We start from the raw sequence: 23,138 nt of genomic DNA, 5'->3' as shown, positions 1-23,138 counted from the left end.
GGTATCTAGCCCTCATTTGGGGTTCTTGCTCAGTGGAGAGTCTGTTTGTTCTTCTCCCTCTGCCCCTCTCTCTAGCTCATACTCTCTCTCTCACTCTCTCTCTCTCAAATAAATAAACAAAATCTTTAAAAGAATTCTAGTCATTGCAAAAGTTCTCAGGCATTTTAATCTTAGTGAAGAAAAGATTTAAGAAACTTGTTTTACTTGTTTTTACTTTTTAAGTCATTATTTTCATTGTTCCTTTTTATCATCACCATTACTCTTCTACCTCTTCCCATCATTTTCTTCAGATACTCAAATCTGCTGCCAATGCTACCCAAGACCTCCCAGACCCATCAAATCTCCCCATGTCTTCCCTGTACTTTTCAGTCCTCCTATTCATTGAAGTCTTCCTCAGTTCCATTGCAGTTTTGTCAAATTTTTCACTCTACTTTTGAGTTTCTACAATTCTTCCAAGTCTCTCCCCACTCCTTAAGTTTCTCATCTTAATCACCTTTCTCCAAGTTAGTTTTCTTCTATTTTTGTCCTGGTAAGATTCTATGGGATGCTTCTTATTCCCCTAGCCCATCCCAATAGTCAAAATCATTCCTTTACTCTCTTTACTACTCTCATTCTTTTCAAGTTTATTCTGAAACCCCATCAAAATCCTGTGATCCTCCCAGTTTCCCTACTGCCTAACAGTTCTTCCAAATTATTCAAATCCTTTACACACAGTCGGAGCATAACCCATCACAATAATATGACACTAACAAACAGCTTGAGTTTACACATTGTCATAAATAAGACAGTTTGTAGTTTAATCATTGGAAGGTTTGTAGTTTAATCATTGGAAGGTTAATTTCATCTTATTCTTTTTTGTATTTTAATCATTGGAAGGTTAATTTCATCTTATTCTTTTTTGCACCTTAACATGCACACAGTATTTTAAGGACCTGATATTTGTACCAAGCTAGGTTTCAAAAGAACTTGAGATAGTAGAGCAAAATTAAATTAAATTAAATTAAATTAAATTAAATTAAATTAAATTAAAAAGGAGGCACAATCCCTGTTTTCTTAGTGGTATTTGCCATTAAAGTAGCAAATAAAAATTAAATCAAGGTAAACAATTTTATTAAACAAAAATATGCAGTTCAAAGCAATACTCTGTACACCCTTTAAGGAGTAAAGGAGAAAAAATAAATGAATAAGGAAATGGGCTATATGCATATGACACATTACTACTGATGATATTGTTTTCCAAATTAAAGTTAAAAATCAAAACTTTTTGCTTCATGACTCTGCTGCCTTTTCCATAGTTGTCATACTTTAACTGAGTCCCTTAAGCATTTACATTTAACATTATTCTTACTGTTATCCCATGTGATGTTAATCTGTGAAAGTTTCTTAGAGGAAATGAGTTGTGAGGGATCCCTGGGTGGTGCAGCGGTTTGGCGCCTGCCTTTGGCCCAGGGCGCGATCCTGGAAATCCGGGATCGAATCCCACGTCCGGCTCCCGCTGCATGGAGCTTGCTTCTCCCTCTGCCTATGTCTCTGCCTTTCTCTCTCTCACTGTGTGCCTATCATGAATAAATAAAAATTAAAAAAAAAAAAAAAAAGAAATGAGTTGTGAAATAACTTAAAGCAGATGATGACCTTGGATGACCAGAGAACATGTTGAAAATTTTGTGGCTAGAGAGTGGGTGTTGGCTTGGCTGAAGAAGGGAGATCATGAGTTATAAATTAATGAAAAAGAACTATGTTGTAAGTAACTAGTTAAGGAACTTGAATGCTAGGTTTCAGAGTTTAGATGTAGGTGACACATCTATTTTTGTTTTCAGTTTTTGTTATTGTTGTATATAATGTGCTTATATAATAATTTATATTTATTTTATAAAATAAAAAAGCAAAAGTCCATAAGATGTCCGATTAAATAGACAACATATTTGGAAATTATTTTTTATTAAAAAACATTTCTTCTGAATAAAGAGGTGGAAAAGCTGTCCTTATGTCAAATATGGACAGATTTTCCTTTAGAAAATTAGCAGCTATAATTAGTGGAAAATTTTGAAGGTGTAATTTGTAGTTGTCAGCTATCATAGGTTTTAATTATCTTGTTAATTTTAAAATGATAAACTTTACAGAAATTAATTTTTTATTTTCAGTACAAAATTTTGATGATGTATTTTAGTTGGAGACACTATTTTCAAAACTGCTTGATTTTGTAAGATGTGTTTGCTTCAATAATTTTAACACAGTCCTGGATTACAGGACTTAAAGATGTATTATAGTGATCCATTTAATTCCATCTTTTTTCTAATTTAATGGTTCTTAAAAATTCAAATATCAATTAAAATAAACCAATGAGTCAATATGTTTCCTACTTCATCAAAGGAATAAATTGATCAAGTTAAACATTTTATTTTTTTAAGTTAAACATTTTAAAATTAATCATAATAATATCTAAAGATGAGGAATGCCTGCATAGCTCAGTGGTAGAGCGTCTGTCTTCGGCTCAGGTCATGATTCTGGGGTCCTGGGATCAAGTCCTGAATCAGGATCCCTGAGGGACCCTGCTTCTCCCTCTGCCTATGTTTCTGCATTTCTCTGTGTCTCTCATGAATAAACAAAATCTTTTTAAAAATCTAGAGATGAATGTCATTGGAATATATCTTTCTTGAAAATGTTATGAAGAGTTATAAAATGTTGAGAAATTTATTATTAAATAAAACCTTGAAATTGGAAGTAATCATTAAAATACTCTCTTAAAACAAAGTTTCCATTCTAAGTTACATGGAAAAAATATTTGTTGCCAAACTAGAGACAACCGTGAAATCCCTTTCCACCAAAAACAGTAAGTGATGAGGAGGAAGGAGTGCATTTGTGATAAGCCCTGTGTTGTATGAAAGTGTTGGATCACTAAATTCAGGATCACCTGAAATTAATATTATACTGTATGTTAACTAACTAGAATTTAAATAAAAATTTTAAAAAGCATACAATCTTTAAACATAATTTTAACTCAATTAAAATTATATAAAATACACAGTTGACAATAGTTTGCCTTTACATATGGAGTTGTGATGTAAAATTCCTTAAAGCTGTAGCATTGCACATAATTGAGATCCATTATACAAATGATTATAAATTTATGATTAAAGCTTATTATTAGAATCATAGAATGCTGGAACAAGAAAGGATCTTAGAGAAAAACTCCAACCATACTCACCTGAAAGAGGAAAATAAAACACAGAATGATTAACATACTTATCCAGAGTCATTTCTATTTAAAGACAGTTAATACTACAGTTCAAGTCCAAGTTTATTCTCTTACAAGATTAGACTTACTTGTCTTTGTGATTGCAGGATATATAGGCACTTTTGTTTATTTTCTTTAGTTTAATAGTAACAACAGCAACAACTACAAACACATAGGACACTTATTGTGGGTCCAGGAACTGTTCCAAGTGATTTACATGTGTTAATTCATTTAATCTTCACAATAACACTATGAGGTAGATACTATTATTATCTCTATACTGAGACAGAGAATTTTGAAAACTTGGAAAAAGTTACACAGCTAATAAGTGGTGGATCATGGATTCAAAACCAAGCAATGTCTCCATAGCTCATGCTACAAAATCTTGAATAAATATCAGAGAGGGTGACAGAACATGAAAGACTCCTAACTCTGGGAAATGAACGAGGAGTAGTGGAAGGAGAGGTGGGGGGGGGGAATGGGGTGACTGGATGATGGGCACTGAGGGGAGCAATTGACAGGATGAGCATGGGTGTTATACTATATGTTGGCAAATCGAACTCCAATAAAAAATGTACCAAAAAATAAATAAATAAAAAATAAAAGCTTATGCACCAGTAAAAAATAAAAAAAAAATGTTTTTTCTTTTTTTTTTGAGTATAGTCTACACACAATGTTACTTTACTTTTTTATTTTTTATTTTTTTACAATGTTACTTTAGTTTCAGGTATACAACTTAGTGATTCAACAACTTTATAGATTATGCTATGTTCACCACAAGTATAACTACCATCTGTCCCATTACATTGCTATTAAACTATTACTGACTATATTCCTTATGTTGTGCCTTTTATTCTCCTGATTTGTTCATTCCACAATGGAAAACTTTAATCCATTTTGCCGACCAATCCTCCAGGACATAATCATCTTTGCTTCTAAATTTTTGTTCTTATGCCATCTTAATATTAACTCCTGATACAAAGTAATTTTTATCATGAATAGTACTTTATTTTTTAGGGCTTAAGTTTTCAGGGTTTTCAATTTATAAGAAGAATTAATGCAGCATGTGAGCATAATTTCTTAGAGTGCCAGTTATAACAAATGTGAAATAGTTCTAGTTGTGACAGCTTATTCTATGATCTCCATTAAATGATATCTTTGAAAAGGAAAAAAAATAGAATCTTTCAGTATTTCTGATATTTCTTGGGATAACAAGAACATTTGAGGACAATGTTACACATTCATCACCCATATAGAAAATGTAAGTTGCCTAAAATGAGACAATGACAATTTTTCACCTATTTCATATCCTATTTCAAGTTGAAATCATCACAATTTGGTATTCTGAAAACCAAAAACATTTTGGGAGGTAAAGTAAGAATGTAATTTGTGCTTCTAGTAGTGGGTAGGAAGAATGCCTATTCTTTTTCTTTAACAAACTATTTTTCAAAACCAGTGTGAAATCTAATTTTCAGAAGATAAATTTAAGGGTTTTTTTTTTTGCAAACTTTCATAAATTAAAAAAATCAAGTTATATTTTCTATAAGCAGTGAAATAACCAAATTACCAAAAATAACTTGACAATAAATGCCTAAATAAAAATATCTATTTGGTCTCCATATGCATTACTGTGGGGACATAGTGAAAGTAGTGCCTTTTGGTACTATCTTAATATGAGAGTAACCCTGACCACATCACTTCCATTTCAATCATTGTTTGATGTAATGGAATTTTAGCTGGCAACACTCATTGAAATTATCTGTCTGCATGTGCACACACACATGCACACACACCAAGATATACACTCACAGTGAAACAAAGACTATTATTTAAAACACAAAATAGGGGCACCTAGGTGGCTCAGGTCATGATCCCAGCATTCTGGGATGGAGCCTCATATCAGGCTCTCTGCTCAGACAGAAGCCTGCTTCTCCCTCTCCCAATGCCTGCTACTTTTTCTACTTGTGCTCTCTCTCTGTGTGTGTCAAATAAATAAATAAATAAATAAATAAATAAATAAATAAATCTCATGAATATTCCACAATTAAGATTGTCTAGTGCTTTGGCTAGTGTTTGCTAGTCCAAAAAACAAAATTGTATCCAACCCTGTCTAGATGGAGCTTGTATATTCTTGATTTTTCATCTGACAGTTACTGAAAGTCATTTTGAGGTAAATATACTGCTTGATTTGTGAAATAGTACCATACATTTCTTCTTCTAATATGCTTGTTTATTATTGTGTAGAGAGAAGACTCTGCTTGTGGTGAGAAAGCACAGAATATAGTGGATCAAGGCTAATAATGAAAAGAATCATTTTTAATTCTTTTATGATACTGAGTAGGATTTGTGGTAATAAAATATGGGAAATACAATAAAAAGAAAAAATCAATTTCAAATAAGAGGGATCTACAAAAAAATTGTAAAGGTACAAGATTAGTTAATTAATGTAAATTTTGTGTTTATACTTGGGAAAAATGTTTGCCTAAGAACAACTTACTGCAATTTGTAATGAAAATACCTGTAGCAAGACTGTGCCTACAAAATACTCTTATCAGGGCATGTGGGTGACTCAGTCAGTAAAGTTAAATACTCTTGATTTCAGCTCAGGTCATGATCTCAGGTTTGTGGGATCAAGCTCTGCATCTGGCTCCACATTCATCCAGGAGTCTGCTTGAGATTTTTCTCTCTCCCTCTGCCCCTCCTCCCTGCTTGCACATGTGTTCTCTCTCTTCCCCAAGTAAATAAATGAATCTTTTAAAAAATAAAGAAGTAGAATATATCCTTAATCAGAAAAATGTAGATTTTTTAGTAAACAGAATGCATGAAATAATGAACACTCCAAGTTGTTTTATAGCACTTCTACTGTTTCTTGGAGCCTTTGCCAGTCTTTACAGTAATATGATCTTTGAAAGAACACTGTTGAAAGAGGCTGACATAGGGCTCCATGAGGGCTTCAGCAGGGCTTGACCTCATGATCCTGAGATCATAAACCTGTGCCAAAATCAAGTGTCAGATGCTCAACCAATTGAGCCACTCAGGTGTCCCAGGAAGATTGATTTTTAAAAAGCTGTATGTCATTTTTGCTTGGTGGTCTATAATATGTAGCTACTATTTGTGGATTCAAATTACCCTAAAGTCATCTTACCAGAACTTCTTTTTCTCCTTGGGTGAATGAATGAAGCTATTAAGAATGAATGTCATAAAAAAAAGAATGAATGTTATATCCCTGTTCTATGGAACATATAGATTGATAGTTACTATTCATTTTTTTGATAACTAATATCTTACCTTGATTCATTTTACAAACTATAATCATGATCTTTTTTTTTCAACCACCATTTCAAAAATTCTGGTGGTATAGTTCATTTGCTTTGAATAGTTGATTTTATAGCATCTTGATTTTGATATATTAATAGCTGACACAAAAAATATACTAAGCCATCACTTATTTTTCTTTCTGGTTAGACCTATACTGTTTTATTAATTCATAAGAACAATTAATAAAAATAATCACTTATCCTTACATATCTAAAAATCAAAATAGGCAATTCAACAAATTCCCTGTGAAGTTACAGATTTATCCTATTTGCCATCTTAAGACGTGGTCCTCTAGAATATTTAACGAGTGTGAAATTAACACCTTTTTATTTTTTAATTTTTAAATTTTTTATAATTTTTTATTGAAGTTCGATTTGCCAACATATAGCATATCACCCAGTGCTTATTCCATCAAGTGCCCCCTTCAATGTCCATTACCCAGTCACCCTAATCCCCCTCCCCACCTCCCTTTCCATTACCCCTTGTTCATTTCCCAGAGTTAGTCTCTCATGTTTTGTCAACCTCTCTAATTTTTCCCACTCATTTTCTCTCCTTTCCCCTTTATTCCCTTTCACTATTTCTTATATTCCCTGTATGAGTGAAACCATATGATGATTGTCCTTCTCCGATTGACTTACTTCACTCAGCATGATACCCTCCAGTTCCATCCACGTTGAAGCAAATGGTGGGTATTTGTTGTTTCTAATAGCTGAATAATATTCCATTGTATACATATATCACATCTTCTTTATCCATTCATCTTTCGATGGACACCAAGGCTTCTTCCACAGTTTGGCTATTGTGGACATTGCTGTTATAAACATTGGGGTGCAGGTGTCTCAGTTTTTCACTGCATCTGCATCTTTGGGGTAAATGCCCAGCAGTGCAATTGCTGGGTTGTAGGGCAGTTCTATTAGGGCAGTTCTATTTTAAACTCTTTGAGGAACCTCCACACAGTTTTCCAGAGTGGCTGTACCAGTTCACATTCCCACCAACACTGCAAGAGGGTTCCCCTTTTAAACATTTAACTTATAAATTATTTTTTAAAGATTGTATTTATTCATGAGAGAGAGAGAGAGAGAGAGGCAAAGACACAGGCAGAGGGAGAAGCAGACTCCGTGCAGGAGGCCCGATGTGGGACTCGATCCCCTGACTCCAGGATCATACCCTGAGCCAAAGGCAGATGATCAACGGCTGAGTCACCCAGGTATCCCTAACATAAATGGATGCTTATAAATATTTATATATACCACTTAGTTGTTATGAAAATTGAATAAAATAGCTGATTTGAAATCAGAGCAATTAAAATGTTACAATACATGTAAATTGTCCTCTTAACCTTGGTGAATCTAAGATTTATTTATTATGATTAAATGATACTTACAGACAAAATATATTAAAATAATAGGTATTGAAATATTTATGATTAAATTCACCCAAGGTGATAAAAGGATATGTGATGATGGATGAGTATTATTTGAGTATATGCCTTATAGAATGTGTCTTTTACTTGATTAATCTGTAAAGTCATTTTCTGAATGCTCCCTGTTAAGGTGGCCAGTTACACAGATGGCAAAGAATTGCACATAGTAGAGCAACAATCAAGATAGAGTTTATTCACTCTCCAAGGGAAGAGAGAGGCCAGACTAAGAGAAATATTGCCCCAAGTTTCTGTTAAGCTGGGTCTTTTAAGGGGTTTAAAAGATGTAAGAGGGTTGTAGCTGTGCTCATGAGGGCGGGTGTGTAAGGAAGGAGTCGACTCTTGGCCAGTTAGGGCAGGAGGTGTCAGTTTCTTGCGGGGCTCTGTTCAGAATTCCTCTGAGATGTGGGTTGTGGTCCAGCTAGAGAAGCATATGTTTTGTAGTTGTGGTCTATTTTCTGAGAATGAGAGACACCATGACCTGGAAAAACAAAAAGTTAGGGCAAAGTACAGACACCTGTAAATTTTGTCTGTAAGCTTGGTTGGGGTGGGGAGGCTTTGAATTTAACCCTTTCACTCCTTAAATCATGTATCAAAAATACAGACAGATTAATATGGAAAAGCAACCATCAAATTTTCTTATAAGTAATGTTTAAGCATTGAGTATTAACAGATTTGAAACCCTGAAAGAGAATACTGCAACAACTGCTGTGAAGAGTTAGAATGAATCAACAAAACATAAACATTGTAAAGAAGAAAGCAATATTGATGGAATCCACTCCTTGGAGAAGATCAGACACAAATGTGAAAATTAGACCAGTACAAAAAGAAATAAAATAAATGAGTCCTTTCTGGAATATAATTTAATAAAAATATTAATTTCATATATTTACTATACCTTATTAAATCTTTTTTTTTGGCATTTCAAGTTTCAGAATACATAGAAAATAATCATATCTAGCAGGACAACCAATGTACCTATTCCACTCTACTTGTGGTCAGTCCCTTTGAAAGTGCTGAGTGTATCAGTTTCTCCAGTTTCTTTTTTTTTCTTTTTTATTATTTTATTTTATTTATTTTTTATTTTATTTCTTTTTTAATTTTTTATTGGAGTTTGATTTGCCAACATATAGCATAACACCCAGTACTCATCCCATCAAGTGCCCTCTTCAGTGCCCATCACCCAGTCACCCCAACCCCCTGCCCACCTCCTTTTCTACTACCCCTTGTTCATTTCCCAGAGTTGGGAGTCTCTCATGTTCTGTCACCCTCTCTGGTATTTCCGACTCATTTTCTCTCCTTTTGCCTTTATTCCCTTTCACTATTCTTATATTTCTCAGTGAATGAAACCATATAATATTTGTCCTTCTCCGATTGATTTACTTCACTCAACATAATACCCTCCAGTTCCATCCACGTTGAAGCAAATGGTGGGTATTTGTCGTTTCTAATGGCTGAATAATATTCCATTGTATACATATACCACGTTGCTCCAGTTTCTTTCTCCAGATGTGGTTACTTCTTTTGCAATGTCTTAGCTTGCTTCCTGTAATCTTTAAAAACCACATTATTATTTCCCCAGTCTGTGAAAGAAGCTTTGACTGCATGAAAGCAAAAACCTATAAGTGACTGTATAATACCTCATGGTTGTTCAAAGGTGTATTTTTTACTTCATGAGACATTAAAGTAATTAGAGTGACAGGAGCCAAATAAAGTTAAGATCACAGGCAAAATTTCATATTTTCATGTAATACCTAAATTTGTACTATTTAAAGCAATTTGCTATTGTAGACTGTAAGCCACTCATTCATTTAGAATTAGTTTTTCATAGGGTGCCTGGGTGGCTCAGTTGGTTAAACATCTGACTTCAGCTCAGGTCATGATCTCAAGGTCTTGGAATGGAGCCCCACAGTGGGCTCCCTGTTCAGCAAGGAGTCTGCTTTTCCTTCTGTCCCCCCACCCCACTTGAGCACATGCTCTTTCTCTTTCTCTCTCAAAAAGAAAAAAAGAAATTTTCACAAATTAAACATAGCAGTATAATAAAGGAAAATGTAATAAATATGTGAGAGAAATTATGTCTTGGAATTCTTCTGACAAACCAGTTGAACATTGCTTCTCTAGTTTGAAACCTCTAGAATTGAGTAGAGACTTAGTTCCTCTACCTACTTACCTTTTGAGAATGAAATTCCATAGACTATAAAATGAGTTTGCATTTTTGTTTTTCATCTAAAATTTCAGAGTTGGTTATTTTGTTTCTGTTTTTGCTTTCTTCGATTGTCATGGTTCTATCCCTCTATGCTTGTTGCCTATGCAACCATTAGGTATTCCCTACAAAAAACATCACTTAAATAGCATTGGCACTGGCACTGATGAAAGTTTTAGAAAAATGTAAATCTCTGTATCTGTTTTCATTGTGGTTCACCAGTAAGTTTCCAAACTGACCTTAGACTGTGGTAGGAGTGGGATGTGGAAGAATGGTAAAGAAATTTAAGGTTATCTTATCATTTGTTCATGAAAGAGAAAATTAGACCCAGGTAAAAGTATGTGTATAGGAATATCTTCCCTAAATATCTGAGTTAAATTCATGCTTCCATAGAACTAAGCAGTGATTTTTTTTTTATATCCATTTTTGGCAACTAAATTTTTGGATTGGTCAGACAAAGAAGCAAACAGCATTTTAAAGGAAAACCTTTTAAATTGTAAAGATTATAATACATCTTCAAGTGAAAAATGTAAGGGGTTGGAATCAAAATCTGGAGATGGACGTTGTTTACACTCTGATAGAGGCAAAGTTAAGTTTGTTATTCGTTGATTGAACCCTGAGTTAAAGACATTCTGGAATATTTATATTATGAAATATAAACTCTGTGAGGACAGTGATTTTTGTCTATTTTGTTCCTAATTTATTCTCAGTCCCCAGAACAATGTCTGGCATATTTTTAAAAAGATTAATAAATATTTGTTGACTAAGTGACTAAATCTTTATGAAACTAATTACTAACTAGAGGTTAAATATTCCTTCTAGGTTTGCAATATGGATACTTGCTTAAGTTTTAGAAATGTCATTGTCCTTTTTTTCCAATACTTTCTAGTTTTTAAAACCTCTGAAAAAATTTTAAATGATAAAATACATTTTAAAATGTTTTATTTGATGGTGTTATGAAAGAAAGAGTAGAACAGATTTAGAATGGGTTGGCAGAGGGGGACTACTTGGAATCAGGTCACTTTCTTAATTCTTCCTCTTGTGTAGAGATATTGCAACATTCATGTACTATTCAAAAAGTGGTCTGTAGTATTCTTCTGCCAGTTGTAATAATGTGTATAAGCTCAATGGTAAGATAAGAAAAAGAGTAGTAGTTTTAATTCCAGTTGTCATTATCCCATTTTTATTTATGCTTATGTTTGCATGCTACTTACAAAATCACACAGTAAATTATTTTGGATATACTAGATTCATATTGTATAAGACACAAGTATATTTGTACATATTAAAGTATAAAGGGTATTTTTTAATAATAAATTTATTTTTTATTGGTGTTCAATTTGCCAACATACAGAATAACACCCAGTGCTCACCCCTCAGTGCCCGCCACCCAGTCACCCCCACCCCCCGCCCTCCTCCACTTCAATCACCCCAAGTTCGTTTCCCAGAGTTAGGAGTCTTCCATGTTCTGTCTCCCTTTCTGATATTTCCTACCCATTTCTTCTCCCTTCCCCGTTATTCCCTTTCACTATTTAAATGGGTATTTTTATATAGAGCAAATAATATGTTAGAGAATAAATCTTGAGAAAAGTTTCATATTATGTAATTCCAATGTTCATCATTGAACAAATGGGCTAAAAATACCATAGGCAATAGTATTTTTTGTGTTGATTACTAGAAGGGAGAATGTCTTCAGTATTAGAATCACTATTAAAATGTTTCATAAATGGCATGCAATGATCAACACAGGAAAATGGACTAATAATAAATATATTTTTATTCTTTTTTAAAAATAATAAATTTATTTTTTATTGCTTTTCAATTTGCCAACATGTAGAATAACACCCAGTGCTCAGCCCATCAAGTGCTCCCCTCAGTGCCCGTCACCGATTCACCCACACCCCCCGCCCTCCTCCCCTTCCACCACCCTTAGTTTGTTTCGGAGAGTTAGGAGTCTTTACGTTCTGTCTCCCTCTCTGATATTTCCTACCCATTTCTACTCCCTTCCCTTCTATTCCCTTTCACTATTATTTATATTCCCCAAAAGAATGAGAGCATATGATGTTTGTCCTTCTCCAATTGACAAATTTCACTCAGCATAATACCCTCCAGTTCCATCCACGTTGAAGCAAATGGTGGGTATTTGTCATTTCTAATGGCTGAGTAATATTCCATTGTATACATATACCACATCTTCTTTATCCATTCATCTTTTGATGGACACCGAGGATCCTGCCACAGTTTGGCTATTGTGGACATTGCTGCTAGAAACATCGGGGTGCAGGTGTCCCAGCGTTTTATTGCATCTGCATATTTGGGGTAAATGCCCAGCAGTGCAATTGCTGGATCGTAGGGCAGGTCTATTTTTAACTCTTTGAGGAACCTCCACAGAGTTTTCCAGAGTGGCTGCACCGTTCACATTCCCACCAACAGTGTAAGAGGGTTCCCTTTTCTGCGCATCCTCTCCAACATTTGTGGTTTCCGGCATTCTTAATTTTCCCCATTCTCAATGGTGTGAGGTGGTATCTCATTGTGGTTTTGATTTGTATTTCCCTGATGGCAAGTGAAGCAGAGCATTTTCTCAGTGCGATTTGGCCATGTTTATGTCTTCCTCTGTGAGATTTCTGCTCATGTATTTTGCCCATTTCATGATTGGATTGTTTGTTTCTTTGGTGTTGAGTTTAAGAAGTTCTTTATAGATCTTGGAAACTAGTCCTTTATCTGACACGTCATTTGCAAATATCTTCTCCCATTCTGTAGGTTGTGTTTCAGTTTTGTTGACTATATCCTTTGCTGTGCAAAAGCTTCGTATCTTGATGAAGTCCCAATAGTTCAATATCGCTTTTGTTTCTTTTGCCTTAGTGGATGTATCTTGCAAGAAGTTACTATGCCAAGTTCAAAAAGGGTGTTGCCTGTGTTCTCCTCTAGGATTTTGATGGAATCTTGTCTCACATTTAGATCTTTCATCCATGTTGAGTTTATCTTTGTGTATGGTGCAAGGGAGTGGTCTAGTTTCATTTTTCTGCATGTGGATGTCCAATTTTCCCAGCACCATTTATTGAAGAGACTGTCTTTCTTCCAGTGGATAGTCTTTCCTCCTTTATCAAATATTAGTTGACCATAAAGTTGAGGGACCACTTCAGGGTTCTCTATTCTGTTCCATTGATCTATATGTCTGTTTTTGTGCCAGTACCACACTGTCTTGATGACCACAGCTTTGTAGTACAACCTGAAATCTGGCATTGTGATGCCCCCAGCTATGGTTTTCTTTTATAAAATTCCCCTGGCTATTCGGGGTCTTTTCTGATTCCACACAAATCTTAAAATAATTTGTTCTAACTCTCTGAAGAAAGTCCATGGTATTTTGATAGGGATTGCATTAAACGTGTAAATTGCCCTGGGTCACATTGACATCTTCACAATATTAATTCTGCCAATCCATGAACATGGAATATTTTGCCATCTGTTTGTGTCTTCCTCAATTTCTTTCAGAAGTGTTCTATAGTTTTTAGGGTAGAGATCCTTTACCTCTTTGCTTAGGTTTATTCCAAGGTATCTTATGCTTTTGGGTGCAATTGTCAATGGGATTGACTCCTTAATTTCTCTTTCTTCAGTCTCATTGTTAGTGTATAGAAATGCTATTGATTTCTGGGCATTGATTTTGTATCCTGCCATGCTACCAAATTGCTGTATGAGTTCTAGCAATCTTGGGGTGGAGTCTTTTGGGTTTTCTATGTAGAGTAACATGTCATCTGTGAAGAGGGAGAGTTTGACTTCCTCTTTGCCAGTTTGAATGCCTTTAATGTCTTTTTGTTGTCCGACTGCTGAGGCTAGGTCATCTAGTACTATGTTGAATAGCAGTGGTGAGAGTGGACATCCCTGTCTTGTTCCTGATGTTAGGGGAAAGGCTCCCAGTGCTTCCCCATTGAGAATAAATTTGCTGTGGGCTTTTTGTAAATGGCTTTTAAGATGTTGAGGAATGTTTCCTCTATCCCTACACTCTGAAGAGTTTTGATCAGGAACGGATGCTGTATTTTGTCAAATGCTTTCTCTGCATACAATGAGAGGATCATATGGTTCTTGGTTTTTCCTTGCTGATATGATGAATCACATTGATTGGTTTAAGAGTGTTGAACCAGCCTTGCGTCCCAGGGATAAATCCTACTTGGTCATGGTGAATAATTTTCTTAATGTACTGTGGATCCGATTGGCTAGTATCTTCTTCAGAATTCTTGCATCCATGTTCATCAGGGATATTGACATATAATTCTCCTTTTTGGTAGGGTCTTTGGTTTTGGAATTAAGGGGATGCTGGCCTCATAAAATGAGTTTGGAAGTACTCCATCTCTTTCTATGTTTCCAAACAGCTTTAGTAGAATAGGTATGGTTTATTCTTTAAACGTTTGATAGAATTCCCCTGGGAAGCCATCCGGCCCTGGACTTTTGTGTCTTGGTAGGTTTTTGATGACTGCTTCAACTTCCTCCCTGGTTATTGGTCTGTTCAGTTTTTCTATTTCTTCCTGTTCCAGTTTTGGTAAGTTTTGGTTTTCCAGAAATGTGTCCATTTCTTCTAGATTGCCTAATTTGTTGGCGTATAGCTGTTCTTAATATGTTTTTAAAATCGTTTGTATTTCCTTGGTGTTGGTGGTGATCTCTCCTTTCTCATTTGTGATTTTATTAATTTGAGTCTTCTCTCTCTTCTTTCTAATAAGGCTGGCTAATGATTTATCTATCTTATTAATTCTTTCAAAGAACCAACTCCTGGTTTTGTTGATCTGTTCCACAGTTTTCTGGTCTCAATTTCGTTGAGTTCTGCTTGAATCTTTATTAACTCTCTTCTTCGGCTGGGTGTAGGATCTATTTTCTGTTTGTATTTCTTGTATTGCAATGTATTTCCCCCTCAGGACTGCTTTTGCTGCATCCCAAAGATTTTGAACGGTTGTATCTTCATTCTCATTAGTTTCCATGAATCTTTTTAATTCTTCCTTAATTTCCTGGTTGACCCTTTCATCTTTTTGCAGGATGGTCCTTAAACTCCACGTGTTTGAAGTCCTTCCAAACTTCTTGTTGTGATTTTGTTCTAATTTCAAGGCATTATGATCTGAGAATATGCAGGGGACGATCCCAATCTTTTGGTATTGGTTCAGACCCGAATTGTGACCCAGTATGTGGTCTATTCTGGAGAAAGTTCCATGTGCACTTGAGAAGAATGTGTATTCAGTTGAGTTTGGATGTAAAGTTCTGTAGATATCTGTGAAATCCATCTGGTCCAGTGTATCATTTAAAGCTCTCGTTTCTTTGGAGATGTTGTGTTTAGAAGACCTATCGAGTGTAGAAAGCGCTAGATTGAAGTCATTAAGTATAAGTGTATTATTATCTAAATTGCCTTAACTTTGGTTATTAATTGATTCATATATTTGGCAGCTCCCACATTCGGGGCATATATATTGAGGCTTGCTAAGTCCTCTTGTTGGATAGATCCTTTAAGTATGATAGAGTGTCCCTCTTGATCTCTCACTACAGTCTTTGGGGTAAAGTTTAGTTTATCTGATATTAGGATGGCGACCCCTGCTTTCTTTTGAGGACCATTTGAATGGTAAATGGTTCTCCAACCTTATATTTTTAGGCTGTAGGTGTCCTTCTGTTTAAAATGAGTCTCCTGTAGACAGCAAATGGATGGGTGTTGCTTTTTTATCCAATCTGAAACCCTGCGCCTTTTGATGGGGTCATTAAGCCCGTTCACGTTCAGAGTTTATTGAAAGATATGAGTTTAGTGTCATCCTGATATCTATTCAGTCCTTGTTTTTGTGGATTGTTCCACTGAACTTCTTCTTAAAGGGAAATTTTAAGAGTCCCCCTTAAAATTTCTTGCAGAGCTGGTTTGGAGGTCACATATTCTTTCAGTTCCTGCCTGTCTTGGAGGCTCTTTATCTCTCCTTCCATTCTGAACGAGAGCCTTGCTGGATAAAGCATTCTTGGTTGTATGTTCTTCTCATTTAGGACCCTGACTATATCCTGCCAGCCCTTTCTGGCCTGCCAGGTCTCTGTGGAGAGGTCTGCTGTTACCCTAATACTCCTCCCCATAAAAGTCAGGGATTTCTTGTCTCTTGCTGCTTTAAGGATTTTCTCTTTATCTTTGGAATTTGCAAGCTTAACTATTAAATGTCAGGGTGTTGAACAGTTTTTATTGAATTTGGGGGGGATCTCTCTATTTCCTGGATCTGAATGCCTGTTTCACTTGCCAGATTAGGAACGTTTTCAGCTATGATGTTCAAATACATATTCTCGAACTCTGTCCCTTTCGGCGCCCTCAGGCACCCCAATTAAACGTAGGATTTTCTTCCTCAGGCTGTCATGTATTTCCCTTAATCTATCTTCATGGTCTTTTAATTGTTTGTCTCTTTTTTCCTCAGTTTCCCTCTTTGCCATCAACTTGTCTTCTATGTCACTCACTCATTCTTCCACCTCATTAACCCTGGTTGTTAGGACTTCTAGTTTGGATTGCATCTCATTCAATTGATTTTTAATTTCTGCCTGATTAGATCTAAAATCTGCAGTCATGGAGTCTCTTGAGTCCTTTATGCTTTTTTCTAGAGCTACCGGTAGCTTTATAATAATGCTTCTGAATTGGCTTTCTGGCATTGAATTGTAATCCAAATTTTGTAACTCTGTGGGAGAGAGGACTGTTTCTGTTTCTTTATTTTGAGCTGAGATTATCCTTCTAGTCATTTTGCCCAGTGCAGAGTGTCCAAATACAAGTTGTATTGGGAAAAGGAGAAAAAGAGAGGAGAGAAAGAAGGAAAGAAAAGAGAAAAAGAAAAAAGAAAAAGGGAGAAAAGAGGAAAAAAGAGAAGAAAAAGAATGAAATGAAAAAAAGGGTGGGGGAAGCAATCAGAAATCAAAAAGAAAAAAAAAAAAACATGGGGGAGTATCTTCTGATTCTGTATACTTTACTTCCCTTGACTTCCCCTGGAACTTGTCTGTCAATCTGGTCTTCTGGGGGAGGGGCCTGTTGTGCTGATTTTCAGGTGTTAGCACTTGGGGGAGCTGCTCAGCCCCCTTCCTGGTGCAGGGCTCAGTGGGGGTTGTTTACCCCGTGAGGCCCCAGGAGTAACAACCCCAGTGGCTGAGGCAGCCCTGGAGCCCTGGATTCAGCTCCCGCAGTAACTCCAGAGCTCTCCGTCTGCAGGGCCTGGAGGCTCCGGGGCGGAGCCGCTGATCTGCTCATCCCGGGGCAGGAGCGTCCTTGCTGTCCTGGGCCCTCCTGGCCTCAGCCTGTCCCGGGGAGAGGTCAGATCCTGGGCTGTGTCCAGGCGCCCTGTGCTCCGGGGCCTGCACTGTTGGATTCGGGCTCCCGGCTGGGCAGTCCCCTCTCCGCGGAGCCTCCGCCCGAGCCCCTCCGTGCTGCTCCCAGCTCCAGCCGTGGGCGCGCTGCAGCCCTTTAGTGAGCTTGGCACACTCTTCCTGGGGCGCAGGTGTCTGTTAGTGTCCCCGGGAGCCTGAGGGCATCCCCGCCCCTCCTGGGGTCCTGCTCTAACTCCCTGCGAGTGCCTTTCAGCCCGGGGATTTTGGTGCAGCTCCTGCTTCTCTGCGAAGGGTCTTTCCTATCCTGGGGCACTGGCTCCGGCCTTAGCCCGGCTCCTCGCGGGGCCCCTTCCCCTTGGATGCCTTTTGTTCTTTATTTCTTTTTTCCCTCGTCTTCCTACCTTGATAGAAGCGCGAACTTTTCTCACTGTAGCATTCCAGCTGTTCTCTCTTTAAATCTCAGGCCGAATTCGTAGATTTTCAGGATGATTTGAAGGTTATCTAGGTAATTTGGTGGGAACAGGTGACTTGGGGACCCTACTCTTTTGCCATCTTGCCCCTCCTCTCTATATTTTTACTTCTATGATAATAATTCTTTAAAGTGAGACTTTTCAAGCTTATCTGGTTCATTTCTTGGTTCTATTCATGACATAAACTATTTCAATTATTGTTACAAATAAAGTTATTCTATCACTATTGCAAATAGGAAAGTTTTTTCCTCACTTTTGTGTCTTCTGATCTGTCTGTATGCATATTTTTAAAGATTTTATTTATTTATTCATGAGAAGGACAGAGAGAGAGGCACAATATATAATTGAATATTTCTCAGCCACCAAAAAGAATGCAATCTTGCATTTGCAACAACATGGATGGAACTAGAGTGTATAGAGTAAGTGAAATATGTCAGCCAGAGAAAGACAAATACCATATTATTTCACTCATATGTGGAATTTAAGAAGCAAAACAGATTTTATATATATATATATTTACACCCCGTCTTCTTTATCCATTCATTAGTCAATGGACATTTGGGCTCTTTCCATAATTTGGCTATTGTTGATAATGCAGTTATAAACTTCAGGGTGCATGTGCTCCTTCAAATCACTATTTTTGTATCCTTTATTTTTTAAAGATTTTATTTATTTATTCATGAGAGACACAAAGAGAGAGATATAGGCAAAGGGAGAAGCTGGTTTCCTGTGGTGAGCCTGATGCAAGACTCAATCCCAGGACCTCAGGATCACAACCTGAGCCAAAGGTAGATGCTCAACCACTGAGCCACCCAGGAGTCCCTGTACCTGTTAGATAAATACCTGGTACTGCAATTTCTGGGTGATAGGATCATTATATTTTTAACATTTTGAAAAACCACCATACTGTTCTCCAGAGTGGCTATACCAGTTTGCATTTCCAGCAATAGTGCAAAAGGGTTTCCTTTTCTCTGCATCCTTGTGAACATCTATTGTTTCCTGAGTTGCAAATTCTAGCCATTCTGACTGGTGTGAGGTGGTATTTCATTCTGATTTTGATTTGTATTTCCCTGATGAGTGATGTTGAGCACCTTTCATGTGTCTGTTAGCCATCTGGATATCTTCTTTGGGAAAGTATCTATTCTTGTCTTCTGCCCATTTCTTAACTGGAGTATTTGTTTTTTGGGTGTCAGTTTGTAGATGTGAAAGCCCATTTTAATATGATCTACTTTCAATCTATAAACACAAATTGTCAAAGTTGGAATGTCTTCTACTTCTGCTTTCCCACTGAAAGTTTGGGTGTTAGCTACCAAATCATGAATATATAGATCTAAACTGGTTATCTAATTTCTTACTATCTCCTGAAAACTGTTTTTTTCCCAGAATGTGTCAATATGCAGTTGTTTATGTTGATCTGAAAGTTCCTCCCTGTAATTTTTACCTATCCTTATTCCTCTCACCCAAAGAAAGGAAACTTTAACTTCCTTTTTACATGGTAGTCCTCATGTTTAGGCGTGTGTCATATCAACCCCTGCCTTTCTCAAGGGACTTTTTTTCTTTAATCCAAACTTCCCAAATCCCTCATGTGTCATAATTCTTTGTCTCATTTGAGGTACGGAACTGAACACATGAAACATTGTATAAAACATTTATTACCAACAGAAGGATTACATTTGAAAGCTGTATTGTAATAATGAATAATAATTATATTTTTGTGATCAGTAACAAATACATCTTACCTTTCCTTAAGTATTGAATTAAGTATTTTTAATTATTTTTAAAACTTTATCTATATTGGTATATCTTTTATATATTTTATCAATGGTGACCAGTTGTATAAATACTGTAGATACATTGTATAATTTAACTTTTATCTTAATGAAAAAATGCATAATATTTTTGAGTCAATTGTACTATTATTTTAATTTACTGATTTTACAACAAAGCCTTTAGTTAACATATCTTTGATGATTGGCTTTAATAATTTCTTCTTCTTCTTCCTCTTCTCTTTCTCTCCTTCCCCCCTCCCCCGTTTTTCTTTGACAGTTTTCTGTGGGTTGATACGGAGAATCATCACAATTGTGCCTGGTATGGACTTGTTGTCTGGAACATATATATTTGCAGTTCTTCTAGCATGTGTCGTGTTTCAGTCTGGCGCCCAGGAGAAAAACTACACAGTCCGAGAAGAAATGCCAGAAAATGTTCTTATAGGCGACTTGATGAAAGACCTCAACTTGTCACTGATCCCAGACAAGTCCTTAACATCTTCCATGCAGTTTAAGCTTGTGTACAAGACAGGAGATGTGCCACTGATTCGAATTGAAGAAAGTACTGGTGAGATCTTCACTGCTGGATCTCGCATTGATCGTGAGAAATTATGTGCTGGTATCTTGGTGGAAACCCGTTGCTTTTATGAAGTGGAGGTTGCCGTTTTGCCAGATGAAATATTTAGACTTGTTAAGATACGTTTTCTGATAGAAGACATAAATGATAATGCACCATTATTTCCAGCAACAGTTATCAACATATCAATTCCGGAGAACTCAGCTATAAACTCTCGATATGCTCTCCCAGCAGCCATTGATCCTGATATAGGAATAAATGGAGTTCAAAACTACCAACTAATTAAGGTGCGTTTTAAAATCACTTTGTTTAAGATAGTTCCTTTTTAAAAGGCAAAAATATAAAAGCATCTTTGTGTACTCAAATTTTGAGTAAGCCATTACCCCAATTTTGAAAAGTTTAGATATCGTAAAGGAAAGTAATCATTGCAATTCTTGCAATTGCAGGGAGTTTATGATTTTTTATTTTATGTATATTTATTTCCAAGCAGCTGCTTATGTTTCCCTTAACAATCTATTATGGGGTCAGATAAGGAGCTCAGCCCTGACACTTACAAACAATAACCTACCCAATACCTTACTTTTAATTTGTCTAGTCATGACTCTGCCACAGAGTGGACCTAAACAAGTAAAATGTAAACATTAAGAATGAATATACATATCTATCAGTTTACTCAGTGATCATTTTAGATAGGAAGTTTTCTCTCGCCATTTGAAAAGATGTCAAATAAATTTATTTGAGGGGTGAATAGAGCATTTTTATTATTAATATTTCTACATATATAGAGAATAATATTTTTCATGGTGGTTTCAAGTCAAGGGAAGATCTTTAAGCATCTCTTGAGTCATCAGAATGAGGTTAAATTTTAGCCAATGTGCTGCTAATGTTAAATATTTTCATTTTTTTTCTAATTCTTTGAAAACACAGAACACTCATTTGTTATAAAGGGTGAGTTCTCCACCCAAAAAGTTTCAATTTATCTGAAGAGCCACTTCTGGCCTGACTTGGGTCTTGGGGTAGGGGAGGCAGAAGGAAAAATAGGTGGAATAATTGTATTTGAAATATGTGCAGAAGGATCTTGTTCATCAAGCAAATGGGTAATTCCCTTTAATAACCTATATAGTATATAGGGTAGTAAGAAACTCAGATTTGTATATGTGAAATAGTTCAATCACTGTACTTGAATGAGCCTGGTAAGTGTGTAAAAGAACATATGTGCAAACTTAATATAGATGGGTTAAGGAATTTTTAAATTTTTATAAACATTTTCTGACTATTCACTACCAGATTATGATGAACATAATGGCAATGTTACAAAATATTCTAAGAACACATAAGTATTTTGATGTTTATCATCTGAGGTTTTGGCTGGACAATGTATAATATTGGAAAACTGCTCACCTGATGCTGATATATTGTAAAGATATATTTGTTTATAAATACATTCAGGGATAGAAGGCTATAGATCTCTTGAAAGAATTCAGGTGAAATGCACACTAGCATTTGAGTATAAGAAGTAAAAACAGAAATAGAAAGGATAGAAGATTTAGAAATTAGCATTTTTAGGTAAGACCTCTGCTATGGTATTTCCTTATATGATGAAATAAGAAAATATACAGGAGTCAGAAAGATATGGATTATAATTTTGTGCTTACAGCTGACTAGATATGTCACCTGCAGCTTAATTTTTCTGACCTTTAGTTTCTTCAACCATAATATGAGGATGATGATGTATATGTCATATAGGCAGAATTGGGAGAATAAGCACACAGTAGAAAGTAGATAGACATGCAGATGATTTTTGGAGATACTCTAAAACATTTGACTGTTATAGAAATGTGAGATTTATCACTTTAAATTGTAAGTTGTATAGCAGAGTAGATACTATCTCTAAAACAACACTGTCCAATGGAACTTTCTGCAGTGACATAAATCCTATAATCTGTGATAGCCAATATGGTAGCTATTGGCAATATGTGGCTATTGAGTACTTAGGATGGGGTTAATGGTACCAAGGAATTGAATTTTTAAATTCTATTTAGTCTTAATTTTAGTAGCCACAAGTGGTTAATGACTACCATATTACAGAGTCAAAATGAAGTAAGGTCATTTGGAAAATAAAAAATAACAGATAAAATAAAAATGGGACCTTATCAAATTTAAATCAGGTATTAGTAATAAGGTCTCTCCACCAACCATCAAGACAAATGTGTTGTTTTGCAGTGCAATGCTTTATTATTTAAAGAAATTATTTCCAAGAATATTTTTTCATATCTCCCTCAGGATAGCATAACAAATTTATGATACATTTCTGATTTGTCTTGAAAGCTGCTTAAGAAATTTAAATAAAACAAACCTATTGACATTATTTTAGCTTTGTTAAAATCTGTTTTCATTTGAATTTAATTGAAATATTATCAGTAAATAATAAAAATACAGGCTCACTAGAGGTTATTAGATGAGTCTTAGAATAAACATACTCTAAAATTTCATTCCGCTGTAGAATGTGTGATAAGGCAAAAGTGAACTACATGATGTACTTAGAATATTGAGGCATTTGTTTGTTACCATGGACAAATAACACTCCTGATTGCTTGTTAAAAATAATGAGCATGACAACAAAAAATAATGAGCATGGAACATAAAACATAGCTCCAGGGCTATGACATGGATGACATTAACTAAATATACTTTGACTTACAAAAAGGTCTTGTCATGAAAGTGGCATTTATGCTGAAAGGATAGGGAGACTAAGTAAAAAGAAAGAAAAGAAACATGTTATGATTTATCCATAAACTTTAATGTGTTATAATTTGAAAGTTAAGTAAACCAACCTAAAAAATA

General features: G+C 35.7%; 1 protein-coding gene across 4 annotated transcripts in view; it reads left to right on the top strand.

The window, feature by feature from the left end:
- The window catches only part of PCDH11X (protocadherin 11 X-linked), a 501,886-nt gene that overhangs the window by 39,346 nt on the left and 439,402 nt on the right, over positions 1-23,138 (top strand). For all 4 annotated transcript variants that reach the window (XM_072818012.1, XM_072818009.1, XM_072818008.1 and 1 more), the window contains exon 2: positions 19,998-20,581. In XM_072818012.1, coding sequence (XP_072674113.1) covers positions 20,042-20,581 — 540 coding nt within the window. In that variant the 5' untranslated portion in view covers positions 19,998-20,041. The remainder of the gene's footprint in view (positions 1-19,997; positions 20,582-23,138) is intronic.

Source organism: Canis lupus, chromosome X (genome assembly GCF_048164855.1).
Source record: "Canis lupus baileyi chromosome X, mCanLup2.hap1, whole genome shotgun sequence".
NCBI classification, from domain to species: domain Eukaryota; kingdom Metazoa; phylum Chordata; class Mammalia; order Carnivora; family Canidae; genus Canis; species Canis lupus.
This window is presented reverse-complemented; position numbering and strand designations above follow the sequence as displayed.